Source organism: Vitis riparia, chromosome 10 (genome assembly GCF_004353265.1).
Source record: "Vitis riparia cultivar Riparia Gloire de Montpellier isolate 1030 chromosome 10, EGFV_Vit.rip_1.0, whole genome shotgun sequence".
Classification (NCBI taxonomy): Eukaryota; Viridiplantae; Streptophyta; class Magnoliopsida; order Vitales; family Vitaceae; genus Vitis; species Vitis riparia.
Window position 1 is genome coordinate 15751539 of NC_048440.1, and position 13551 is coordinate 15765089.

General features: G+C 33.1%; 1 protein-coding gene across 1 annotated transcript; it reads right to left on the reverse strand.

Moving 5' to 3' along the window:
• Window positions 1-412: 412 nt before the first annotated feature.
• On the reverse strand, window positions 413-12123 carry LOC117923321 (probable LRR receptor-like serine/threonine-protein kinase At1g07650). The gene is made up of 24 exons (XM_034841574.1): window positions 11849-12123; window positions 10321-10498; window positions 8939-9010; window positions 8773-8841; window positions 8619-8690; window positions 8430-8501; window positions 8248-8319; window positions 8060-8131; window positions 7902-7973; window positions 7707-7778; window positions 7542-7613; window positions 6494-6562; window positions 6057-6122; window positions 5224-5289; window positions 5076-5111; window positions 4927-4967; window positions 4433-4809; window positions 4168-4363; window positions 3636-3767; window positions 2919-3037; window positions 2591-2801; window positions 2225-2462; window positions 1409-1559; window positions 413-918 (listed from the first exon to the last, which is right to left on the reverse strand). Exons 1-24 carry the CDS (start codon window positions 11973-11975, stop codon window positions 565-567), a joined length of 3006 nt encoding a protein of 1001 aa, XP_034697465.1. The 5' UTR covers window positions 11976-12123; the 3' UTR covers window positions 413-564.
• Between the last annotated feature and the right edge of the window lie 1428 nt (window positions 12124-13551).

The following is a 13551-nucleotide window of genomic DNA, read 5'->3' on the forward strand; positions in this document are numbered from 1 at the left end:
AAGTTTCACTTTTGTAATATGTAAATGCATGCAAGCATTTAGTGAATTACAAACATAATATTTAAAAATAATTAATTAGATAATTTTTTTTTAATTCTAAATTATCCTTTAAAATTAAAAATTCATTAAATAATTTAAATTATTAATTATATCTTATCTAATTTATAATTTATTGACTTAAATTCAAAAAATATATTTATGCATATAAAAAAACAGTAAAATCATAACTCATAATATATCAATTTTGATATATTATTTTTTTAATGATTAGATTTTTTTTAGTTCCAAATTACTTTTAAAATTTGTTAAATTCATTAATAAATTCAATACAAAATGTCACTTGATGACAAAATGAAGTAAAAACTTGGAATGCATAACAAGAAGGCTGAATAATATAATGTTTGATAAGCAATTTGGAAGTACTTTTCTTTGTATTTCGAATTAAAATGGATCATCAAAATGAAGTAACAACTTCCAACAATAAGTAGAGCACTGACAAAATACTAGCTACCAAAGAAAAATTCTCACCATGACTGAATTAATATGAGACAAGGCAGAGACAAGCTATGGATTCTGGGAAGATGTAAAGGAAGATCCACTCCGTGTTGTATGTGATGAATGATTGAGGGGCTCAATGTCGCTTGAGCTCTGTAATTGCATCTGGTCATACTGCCCTCTGAGGGCTTCAAACCCAAACTCATCACCATAAATACTAGGATTCAGGGGGTATTCCTGAACGACAGTTTGACCTTTGAGCATGCTCACCACTGCAGACATGGTAGGTCTAAGTGCTGGAGATGGATTGGTGCATAATAGGGCAACTTTAATCATCCTTATGGCTTCGTCCTTTTTGAACTCAGTCCCCAACTTTGGATCCACTAGCTCCATTAAATTTCCTTTTTGTTGTAAAACAAAGGCCTGAAGGAAGCAAAAGAGAAGGTCGGAAATGTTTGGAAAAACAAATAAAATCATATCAACCACTATTCAGACAATCATGAGAGATTAAATAATAGTTCACAATCTAGGAAATGGCCAAGACACTCGGAAATGACCAATGCAAAAGGGGAGAAAATGAAGCAAAATGGAAAAGGGAAGTGGTCTTGATGCTGTCATTATGTTATGTTTATCCACCTAACATTTGTTACACTACTACTAAGTTGATTACTTCTACTCTCTCTTTCTCTCTCTCTCTCTCTCTCTCTATCTCTATCTATCTATCTATCTATCTATCTATCTATCTGTATCTCTCACTCTTGCTCACCCTCTCTCTCCTTCTCGCCCTCCCTCTCCACAATAAAAGCAGCTTGACCAAGTTAAACAGACAAATTTCAGAAAAAGTGATCTGGTTTCAAACTATTATCTTGATTTAACACATGCAAAGAACAAGAAGAAAAAAAAACTGACTTACCCAATCTAGAAGACAAAAGTAATCCTCATTTGGTCTATATTTCATGTTGTTCTTCCCTGCAACAAGTTCCAAAGCAACAACCCCAAAACTGTATACATCGGCTTTATAGGTTAAATAACCCCATAATGCATACTCTGGTGCCATGTATCCTCTGCACAATAACCCCAAAACATCACTTGTATTTCAGGAACAAAATTGCAAATTATATTTCTTGCATTGGTAATTTGTACACATCAATGCAATTAAAAAGGGTGCCAGAATCAGGCAATAACTCCATTTGCCAAAAATGATTGTTAAATGTAAGCAATCTTACTGATGCAAACTAGCTAACAACATCTGAACTTCAAGAGCACATGCAGTGTCCAGATTGACCTATTTGTTAAATAAACTCTACCAAAATGTACCATCACTTGTAGCAACTTCTTGAGTTTGACTATCAGAGTATAAATAACTACCACAGATGATAACTGATGGCAGTATTCCTTTTAACTAGTTCTCAAATGAGCCTGAATATTGATTTATCATCAAACAACAACCTCTATGCAAGTAGGGATTCAATGCTGATGTAGTTTCTGAAATGCATAGATTATGTGCTGAGATGTTAACCACTGACTGTTCAAGAATAAATCAGGGCAGAAATGGAGAAATTTTGATAAACTATTTTCTATATCTCATGACAGTGATTTAAAGAAATGAAAATTGATAAGAGAAATGTGTAACCCCTTCTTTCTACTTTAGTTTAATAGGAATATTATTGAAAGATTGCAACTATGTTAAAATTGTCATGAATTGAAAAGGAGGGGAGGAGAAATTTACATGGTTCCAGCAACTCTGGTGCTAATATGGGTGTTGTCTTCTTCATCAAGTTTTGCCAGACCAAAATCAGAGATCTTAGGGTTAAGATTCGTATCAAGTAGTATGTTATTTGCTTTTATGTCTCTATGAACAATTTTCAGTGTTGATCCTTCATGCAGGAAAGCCAAACCTCTTGCTATGCCAACACAAATCCTCTGCCTCGTGGACCAGTCCAAATTTAATTGGTATTCCACTTGACCTATAATTAACAGAATTTGCCCAAACGATAGAGTTCATCAAACGTTAATGACTGAATGTCAATATTTGATGACCAGTCTTTTTAAATGGCATAACAAACACAATGAAATATAAAGGTATTAACCTTACCAAATAAAGCCCGAGCAAGACTATTGTTCTCCATGTATTCATATACCAATATCAGTTGATTTCCTTCAACACAACATCCATATAATCTTACAAGATTTGGGTGTTGTAAAGCAGAAATCATTCCAATTTCATTCACAAATTCACGATTTCCTTGCTTTGACTTGGTGGAAAGTTGCTTCACTGCAATTATGGTACCATCTAATAATGTACCCTGTATAGAAATGTGGTGAGTATACCTTAAAGTATTGGTCTAGCTCCAAATCTCATGGACCAAAAATTTAAGAATTAAAAATTAATATTTAATAAAAGAACTGATTCTGTAGAGTACCTTGTAGACAGATCCAAAACCTCCTTCCCCAATCTTGTTTGCAGCATCAAAGCTGTTTGTAGCAGCTTTAATTTGTCTCAAGGTAAATAAACCAGTTTGCAGATCTAATCCTCTCAACTCTGTCCAAGGAAAAAGGTTAGATTGTTGAATTATATCTTAGTGCTACTTAATTAGTTAGAATACATTCGAAATAATAAGATCAAAGTAAATGCAACTAGAAAACAGTAGTGCTCCATTTTATTGCCAAGAAGTAATATGTAATAAAATAGAGAACCCATGGAACTTGTCAAGGCCCACTCCAACCTAAGCTGCTTATATGGTTCCCTTGGAATCTAAACGAGCATAACATCATGCCCATCTTGATTCCCCTGAGAGGTGTATATATGGATGGACCAAATATTATCAAACATCCGGTATATGTGGAACGGTGAGACTCTTGGAAATTCATATACAGGGGACATTCTAAAGAACCATAGAATTGTACTTAAAAGGCGGGAAAGTATAGAACTCTAGAACAAGGAATTTTTTTGAAATCAATTGTCCATTCGTCCTCTTTTGTTTATTTCCACATCTTTCTAAGATATATGTTAGAACACGATAACAAGGGTGATTCATCTATTATCATAATTGAAATAAAACTATTGAAGATTCTATATGATTGCTAGCATGACTAAGAAATATACTTAAGTTTTAGTTTGTGCAGTAGTTTAACACCACCTTGTTCCCGAGAGATTCTGCCACCAAAACAAACTTTCCACCAAAGAATACCTAAAATAAGGAATAACACCAAAGCCACAGCCCCAACTGCAATGAATATCTTCTTTTTTCCATCAGAAGGTGACTCAAAATCTACACAAAGAAGAACAAAAAATATAAAAGAACATGTCAGATTGCATAGTGCATATGATGAATTATGAATGTTTCATCCAATCCAAACATTAATATGGATATAAAAACATCAATTGGATAATACACTTCCCAGACAAGCAAATGAGCTGGCAAGAAAATAAGACAGCAAATTGATTCGGTCTCTTGTCAAATACCAATGTAATCTTGCCTTAGGTATTGATTTTTGCTTCACATAATTTAAGGGAGTGTTTTCTAAATGCATCACTATGCATATATATTTATTTATTCACACGAAGTGCAGAACAAGTTGGACAAACTAAGAATCTCAAACTCAAATATGATAAGAGTGACAAGAAGAATACAAATACATCACCATATATATACAGAGCATACAACTCACCAGCTTTTACAGAAATGGCTGATATGAGAGGACCATAAGTTCCTCCCTCTGGGGCAGCTGTTGTACCTTTCCCAGCCCAATGAAATCGGATCTCCAAAGTCTTATTCCTTACGACTGCTTTAAATTCTCTTACAACTACCTTATCAACCCCTTGTGCTGCTTGTACAATATTAAAATCTTGCAACTCCAGCTTTTCCTGCAATAAACTAATTGAATTAAATTATTGTCTTTGACAATTCAGTTGCAGAATAATAAGATTGACTACCTGGATGTAAACATCAAAAATGCGTCTTCCAAGACTATGAAAGGATTTATTGTCTCTGATCACTATCTCTGCAAAATGAAGTTTCACAGTATAGGTCCCATCTGCTAAGCAGCGTCCATAGTAAGTGTAAGATAGAGGAGAAAGTCGTGCTCTTGTGTACAATTCAGAGTCATTCATCCCGAGCATGGATACATTATGTGCTATATAATTTTTTGTGGTTCTGTCACGATCCCAAAAGTTTCCTGTGCTACTAAAACCCCAATTATCTCTAGTGGGGACAAACTTGGATGGACCTGCTAAGTCTTCATCCGCTTCATAGACTATGTCTCCAATGATGGTTCTTCCTCCACCACAATTTATATGCAGTGAATACTGATCTTCAGAAAACAACAACAATATAAGTGATGATCAAATAAGTTTAAAACATAGAAAAAGTAAAATAACTAAAATTCATGCATGGAAATAAGTCCATAAAACAGAATTGAGGCATTTACCTTTGAGACATGGAAAACTGTCCAGGCACTCATCAAATTCTCTATATTAAAGCATAGATTTGATAAGCATCAGTATTGTACAGGGAAACTAACAAACCTACATATCACTACTCTTCAAAGTTTAGTTAGAAAAAAAATTACAAGCTTACAATTTTCCCCTTTCAGAAAAGCTTCGGAACAAATTCCTGATGAAACAACAGAAAGTTATTTTCAACCAAATAGATAGTGAATGAAGAAAAATATTTGTGTAAAGCTCAATAAGCGAGGTTTAAATCAGGAAAAAAAAAGAGTTCTTACAGGGTTTCTCGACAAGAAGATGGCATAGAGCTCTTGGAAAAGTAATTATAAGAAATATCTGTTTGGCTGCACACAAACATTTAAGAACTCTTACAAGAATTATCAGTGCTATATTAACTAGAATTTTGCAGAAGAAACCATGGAGGGAATTTGACCTAATTTTGAAATTAAGAGTTAAGGAGTTAGATTCTTTTAGAATGAGAAGCTTTTGGAGCACACATATGAGTAACTTCTCTATGATTTCTTCCCTTCGGTAGCTACAGTATGAACTGATTTGGCTGATATGCAGCAATAATGACAAAAATTTTACGAATTGAGAAAATAATGACAAAAAGTTTATAAATTGAGAACTTCTACCTCACCATCTAAATCAGCATTACAATATATCTACCATGTCCCTGTTGCACTTTTTAGATGTTGTACACTCAACTAATGACCGTTGAGGGGCTGGCCCAGCCAAAATCAGATTGTTGTGAAAAATAATCAAAAAGCATAGACAATGGAGAGAATTAAAAAATGCACTTTTTTTTTTTTTTTCAATTTCTGCAATGCCTTGCTACACCTATGAATACGCAGGGATGATTTCTGATGTTGCACATGGTGAGATGAAAATGACTAAGACAAGTCTGCTACATACAAATCTCCAAAAGGGTTAGAGAAGAATCACTTTCTAGAGGAGGAATTCATATATATATATATATATATATATATATATATATATATATATATATATATATCCATGTATAGCTTAGGCATATAAAAATAGGAGATTGAGGCACAAAAATAAGTAATTTCATGTAAAATTAATTGAAAATGTAGGATTAAAAGCATACTAGCGATTATTTCTGCTCTCGATCCAGTCCGGAATAGACCCAGTTAGCATGTTGCTAGTTAAATACCTAAACAGAAAATAACAAAGTTTCATAATTGTTAAGAGATGTAAGTAGTTACTATGTCTCAAAATTTTATGTAGAGTCATATTGAAGAAAATTGTAGTTTGAATTTTGGTGAGGGTAAAGCATAAACCATAGGTGAAATATATAGGAAACCTTCCCTACATTCAACTCGGTTTCTTATATCATTCTATACTATAACCTTCTTGGTAAACCTACATCCTTCGAGTGTGAGTTTAGTCATAGTTTAGCAACTCTATGATCTAGGTAAACTACCAAGAATGGACCAATCATACATATATTTTAGTGTATCAATCTACAGGAAGGCTTCCTATGCAACAAAAATAGGCTTGCTTTCTTGATTTTCAATTGCTTACATGAATTCTATTTGTGTTAAACCTTCCAGGTTTGGAACAATTCCTTCCAGCTTGTTGAAGCTAAGGTCTCTGTGAGAAAATAACAATATAGATGTCATAATTAAGCAAACAAAATAAAGGTTTAATCAAATGATCCTTCTACTGAATTTAGCGCAATACAAATTTGAAAACAAAAAATGCCACCAGTATAAAAACTAAGTAGAAAAAGGAGAGACATAATTCAATTATGGAATTACTTACAAACAGGTTAACCATATGTTCATATCACTGATCAACCTTGCCTCTTTTTTGTCAAAAGAAAAAAAGAAGGTGAATTGAGGTTCCCTATTGCCAGTATCTTACTTAAATAGCCATTTTAATCTAATAAAAAGGTTTCAATACAATCAAAAGCTCTCTTTTTCTATTTTTTTTCCCCTCTTGTTCTTTTCATCATAGAGAAAAATTTTATTTAGGGAAAAAATGCACAAGAGGGAAGGATTTGTTTTTCAAAGCAAAAAAGGACAACAAACAATGTTCCCAACTAAAAAGTGGAAAACAAAACACAGTTTTGATCCAAATTTCCCAACACCCTTAGTCAGCATCTCCACATGGCAAGTTCTGGCCCATGAATCCTTCCTAGTATAGCAAAAAAAAAAAAAAAATGGTTTACTTTTCCAATTTTTTTCCTCCTTAGTTGAGTAGGAAAATAATTACCTTCTCTCCATGTGAAAAAAGACTCGCAGATAGTAAAAGGTCAAGGCTAAAAGTTAGGTCTGGATAAACTTATAATTTCTCAGTCTAATTTGAGTTACCATGATAGAAAAGATGAAAGAAGAAAAACCCTTACATAGTTATTTGCTGAAACTACTTTAGACATGTCCACTCATATTTATATTCTTTTGAAAATCAAATAAATACAGTATTTGACATCTTGCTTCCATGCATATACACACAAGTTCATAGTAATATTAGGTTTGTAATATTAGCAGTGCATTACTCCAGCGCACTCACTAGCATTGCCAAAAATGAAAGGTAATGGGGAAAAAAAAAGAGTTAGTTGTAGAATTACAAAATTTGCAGTTCTGTCATCTCTGCTAAATATTTGGGGATTGATCCGGAGATATTACAACCTCTCAACATCCTACAAGGTAAACCCGATTCATATAAGCACTATTACAGGAGTATGAGAATGATTATGCACCTAAAGAATTTTTAAACCATAACTACAACTTACAGCTTTTTCAGGCCTTTCATGTTTCCTAGAGGCGGAAAATTTGAGCCTTCCCCGGGTAAATCACTAATCCTTCTGCATGGAATCCCACCAAGAAAAATTAAAATCCTAGTCTATTTTGATAATATGATGTGAAAGGCAAATTGCTGTAAAAATTAAGCAACTCAACAAAATATTGACTAAGAAGGTTTAACTCACAATTCAGTTAAATTCTTCAAGACAGAAATGCTAGAAGGTATGGGCCCATTAAGACCACTTGCTTGGATCTCTCTGTTAACCACACATTTCCAATTCACTAAGATTGCACTTGAAAACTTCAAATATAAAAAAATTTCAGAACACGAGAAGGAACTTACAATTTCTGAAGTTGTTTCCAACTATGAATAAAATTAGGAATTTTTCCACTGAAATTGTTGCTACTAATCCGACTGCATTGGATCCAACACAAAGACAAAAATGTAACCGTATAAAAGCTAATCCTTTTATCCATCACATATATGAGATATTTAGATTTACAATATTCTAAAGGGCATTGAAATCTTACAATTCTGTTAATTTGGTTAGATTAGCAAGTGCTGGAGGCAACTCCCCAGTGAGATTGTTAGTGTTAAGAATGCTAGTCATCAAAGAGAAGATCAAACCAAAATAAATTGCTATACTTTTGAAGGATTACAGATAATTAAGAAATTAATAGCCAAGAATAGTGATAAGAGGAGAAGGACCAACAGATTTTCCAAGTTGATCAGTTGCCCAAGCTGAGGAGGAACAATTCCAGAGAACATGTTGCTCTCCATACTCCTGAAAAGTCAATTCAGTTTCTTTAAGATGATAGTGAGAGCAAACCTAAACAAACTAAGAAGCACTTCCCATAAAAGAAAATGGGGCCGGTAAGATAGAGTGAATGTCACTACATACATATATCTCAGAGTAGAAATGTTTCCCAAGAAGCTTGGTATTGATCCTGATAACCTGTTCACAGTGAGTGACCTGTAGGGAATAGTTCACTCTGTCAATCCTATAAAGATTATCTATAGACCAACCTTAAAGATGAAGTGCAGAAATATCTCACATATATTCTAATTGCAAAGAAGCCCATTCACGCGGTATGTTACCACTAAGATAGTTCCTAGTGAAATCACTATAGACAAGAGAAAAAAAAATTGTCAAAACAATGAAACTTTAAAATCAGAATTTATGTTTTGAGAAACATACATATTTATAGAAGCACTTCTTACATTATCTTAAGGTAAGGAAGTTTTGCCAGAGAGGACGGAAGCAAACCAGCAAGATCTTGCCCTTTGAGAAATCTATTTGACAAAGAAACAAGGTAATACAGGCCCACAAGATTCGAGTTTTGGTTTGGTAAATTCTCAAATGTAATGTTCTGCTAGTAGATGCGAGTAAAGTGAAGAAAAACACTTGGTAAACAACTATTCATGTGTGAATTGCTTTATATAAAAACATGTAATAGAGTTATGCGAGTGTGAATACAAATTAAGAAACAATGAGAAATCCATAATTCAGTAGCTCATAAAATAGAGGAACATCAAAATCACAAGCCTTAGAAGCACGTAAACCATGAGAATGTAGTCCAAAGTTAGATTGAGAACTTCAGTATACTTTGTGGTCCATGGCACTATGAAAGCGCTATATATGTACATTATAGATTAAGTATATATGTATACCATATCACAAGTGTTTATGTAATGAGGAAGATTGTATTTTAGTAGTTGATGGCCTGAGATTCTTTATTTGTCTCCCACTGAATACATGCTTATATACATGTATATCTAAGCAATATGTATATGTATATGCATGCAAGAACCCCACATCTAACTCCAAAAGTCATTTTAATTTGCATTAAAAGAAAAACATAATGACCCTGTTTTTCTTCAAGAGAATTTTCTAATCGTCTCGGATCAACTAATAGAAGATCATGGATGTTGCTTAGGAAGTGAACATATCTCCATAGACCTTCTAAACCATTGAAGCACCCCCAAAATTCTAAATGGCACAGTAATGACTAAGAAAGATTGTCAAACTCCTTGTTAATTGAGATGCAATGACTATGATAGATTTTGTAGATTGACCGAGCTTAAAGTAAGGAGAGGAGAATATATATCCTCAGAGGCATTCCAATGACAAAGCTCTCAAATAGGTAGTGGGTGAGACCAAACTCCCATATGTAAGCAATGACCAACTGAAAAGATACCAGCATTGGGGGGAAAAATCTAGTACTTGGATTTTTTTATGAATGGAAAATGATCTGTTTCTCCTCTTTCAAGTGGCAGGACCAAACTGACTACATAGACAAAAGTCACAAAAATAACTGTATATTTTGTATAAGCAAATGACTGGCTACAAAAGGGCTTGTCAATATCTCAGTTAAAAGAGTTGGGAGTTCAAACAACACACCGAGGCAAAATGGGGTTTAATCATGATTGATTTAATACTGTGTTTTTGGTATGTTCTCATAACCAACCATCCCCATCCCCATCCCCACCAGTTAGAAACATAGCACCATTGAATATAGTTGCAAGAAATCAGAATGGTAACTGTTAAAACTTCAACATGTGGATGGATATATGTATAAAATCAGGGAAGGAAGCATATATACATCTGAACGACGTGGCATTGACCGTTGGGATAGGAGCAATTGCAGGTGAGAGTATTGTTATACAATGGCATTTCCTTCCTGTTAGGTGTGGACCAGTTGGAGTTGCCATCACAAGGGTTTAGGCTGAAGTTCCAATCCTTTTTCCCCACTTGTTCTGCTATTTCTTCTAGAGCCTCCTCTGCACACATCAGTATACAGGAGTATACAGGAGTTGGTCGTTAATCCCAAATACATACATACATATATTTGGGTTATTTGATTAAAAGCACCTCTCAAAACCAAAATTAGAAATTTAATCTCTCACCATTTTTTGACATATTTCGACAAAAATATCTTCATTATTTTCTTGTAAAAATAACAATTTCTTTTAAAACCTACATGTAAATACTTAAAATAAAAAATGATATTTTATGTCAAAAATTGATTACTTTTCTAAAAAAAAATTGGAAATGGTTAGATTTTTTATTTGATGATTATTTAATCTTTTTTAGCCAAATATTTTTATATATTTTGCCCATATACATATATGATTGTATAAAGACCGAGAAATTTTATCAATTCTATTTTCAAATTTTTTTGTCTCGTAAGTGATAAAAAAAAAAAGAACAAACCAAATCAATATTTTAAGATTTTAATCTATTATGATTTGTAATTATTCAATATTTTATTAGTTTTTCTATATTTATTATTATATATATTTTGTCCACACTATTATAATAATTTATTATTATTAGACTATAACCAAATTACTTCTTAGATACAACTTCAAACTTAGATTTGTGTAATATCTAAGTTTACTTGTCTCTAGCCAATCATCTAAATCAAATCAAATCAAATCAGGCTGAAAGAAATTTGAATTTCAATCACTAAAGGGATCAATTCCATTTTGATTCACGCATTTATCAAATATATCAATTCAACTTCATAGCTCTTTACATCCCTCGTATACAGGTACCAAATGTGAAAACCTTTCCGAACACTGGCTTCCTCTAGGTCTTTGGGCCTAGTGGGCACTTAGCCTTGTTATCATCGGTGATTGTTGGTATTTTGAGGCCCCTAGGATAAGGACATAATTTGGGCCAATCCTAAGGAGCATGGGCTTTGTCTTGATGTCTTGGGGCCTTGGGGCCAGTGGGGCTGTGATCTAAACCCTCCGAGCAACTATTAGGTTGGGCTTAGGCCTGAACTCTTCAAGAAGAGCACCCTCAACCTCAACCTCAAGTATTCGTTCTTGTATTACACGTAGCTTCCAGTGCACAAAAATCGCGCAACTCAGATTTAATATGTTGCATATAATTCATTTGAGTAAGGTTCATAGTTAGGCTATTGTGGGAAAGGAAATTAATGTGAGGTGGAAGGCAGTCCATGCCTGCATGGCCGCTCAGTTAGCCTCCAGTCACCATACTTCAAATTTGTTTGGTGAGACGCCCTACACCCTATATATACATTCTATTTTATGATTTTATCCCTTCTGACTCAATTTTTATATAAAAAGAGAAAAAAAAAAGGATCAAGTCTGATCTCTTACCTTCATCGCGAGGAAGCTGACCACCTTGGGCTTCAACGCTGCTGGAACCGAAGCACATCAGTATGAGCAGCGTGAGAATAAAAGCGAAGAAGAGAGTCTTCCCATGAATATCTGGAAAAGTAGCCATATATGATATATCTTCTCCTCCTCAAAGTCCTTGAGCTGATCAGTTCATTTGTAGAGGTGTGTAAGACCCCGTTTTAATTTTGGTGGGGAAATTTTCCGGTGTAGCCAACCTAGACTACGACTTTCTCTTCCTATTATTTTTGAACTTTTACTTGTAATTTGGGTACACTAATTTGTCCAGTAGTTGACGGATGGAAAAAAAAAATGGCATACTGGAGAAGGCTGAATGGAGGAGTAAAGCTAACTGTTTCTTCTATAATTGATAATTAAATTGAGACCCATTTTGGTTGAAAATTAGACTTCATGAGATCACCAATCAGAAAAAAATTTCAAAGTTGTGGTTGAAAATTGTTCTTGAAATTAATAAGTTATATTGGAAGACAATTCTCAAGACAGCTAGCGATATATATATATATATATTTCGAGAACAAAAAAATAGATATGAAAGCATGTTTGGTTGTCTGAACAGGTTTTTGAAAATTGTTTTGAAAATAAAATAATGTTTTTTTGGTATGAAAGGGAGTGGGCTAGGCCCACCAGGTTTCCATATCTGACTTGCAGAAGGTAGACAAGTCATGAGGTGCATGGATCAACCATTAAGAATGGTTTGTAAAGGTGGCTGTGCAAGTGGGTGGTCGGGGTGAAATGTGAATGGTCCTCACAAACCACTGATATTTCCTGCTCTGTGGGACCGACAGTATTTGATTTCGTCCTTCAGGATGACTTTTCTGTTTGTTTGGATCTACAAAGTTCAAAACTAGATGATGATGATTTGATTTCTTCCTGATTTGATTTCTTCCTTCAGGACTTTGACCGAAAATTCAGGATAACTAGATGAAGATTTGATTTCTTTCTTATGGATAACTTTTCTGTTTGTTTGGATCTAGAAAGATCTAGAAGGAGAACATCATGGTGATGTATTTTCTAATTTTTTGTCTTTCTATAAATAATAATATACATTAACTTGTTTCTTATCAAATTTGAAGGAAAGGAAATAAATAAAATGATTTTTTTAATGAAAAATATAAAAAAATCAAATATTATTAAAATCACTAAGAAACCTATGTTAAATAAGTTAAATAAAAATTATTATAAAAATTATTCAATTTTTATATAAAAATTTAAAACAACTTAAATAAATTTGAAATATTAAATAAAAAAATTATTGAATTGAATTTTATTTTATTTATTTGTTTTTTTCTCTTTTACATTTTCTTCCTATTTTCTTTTCCTCTTGTTCCTTAATTGTTCTCAAAACCAAATACGTGACACCAAATTCTACCCACAATACACATGACTAAGAAGATTTTTAATATTCATTTTATCTAAAAAAGTATATTTGCATTTTTTGGACAAGTTAAGGATATATTTGGATGCTATTTTTGAAAACTGTTATAGAAAATAATTTTTGAGAATAATTTTAAAGAATAGTTTTTTGTGTTTTCAAAGAAAAAAAAAAAAATTATGTTTGGGAACTGAATTCTGGAAAACAGTTTTTGTTCTAAAAAAAAACATGTTTGATTGAGTTAATAAAAAGGTTTTTTAGAATAAGTAAAACAAAAAATATGTTTGAAAGT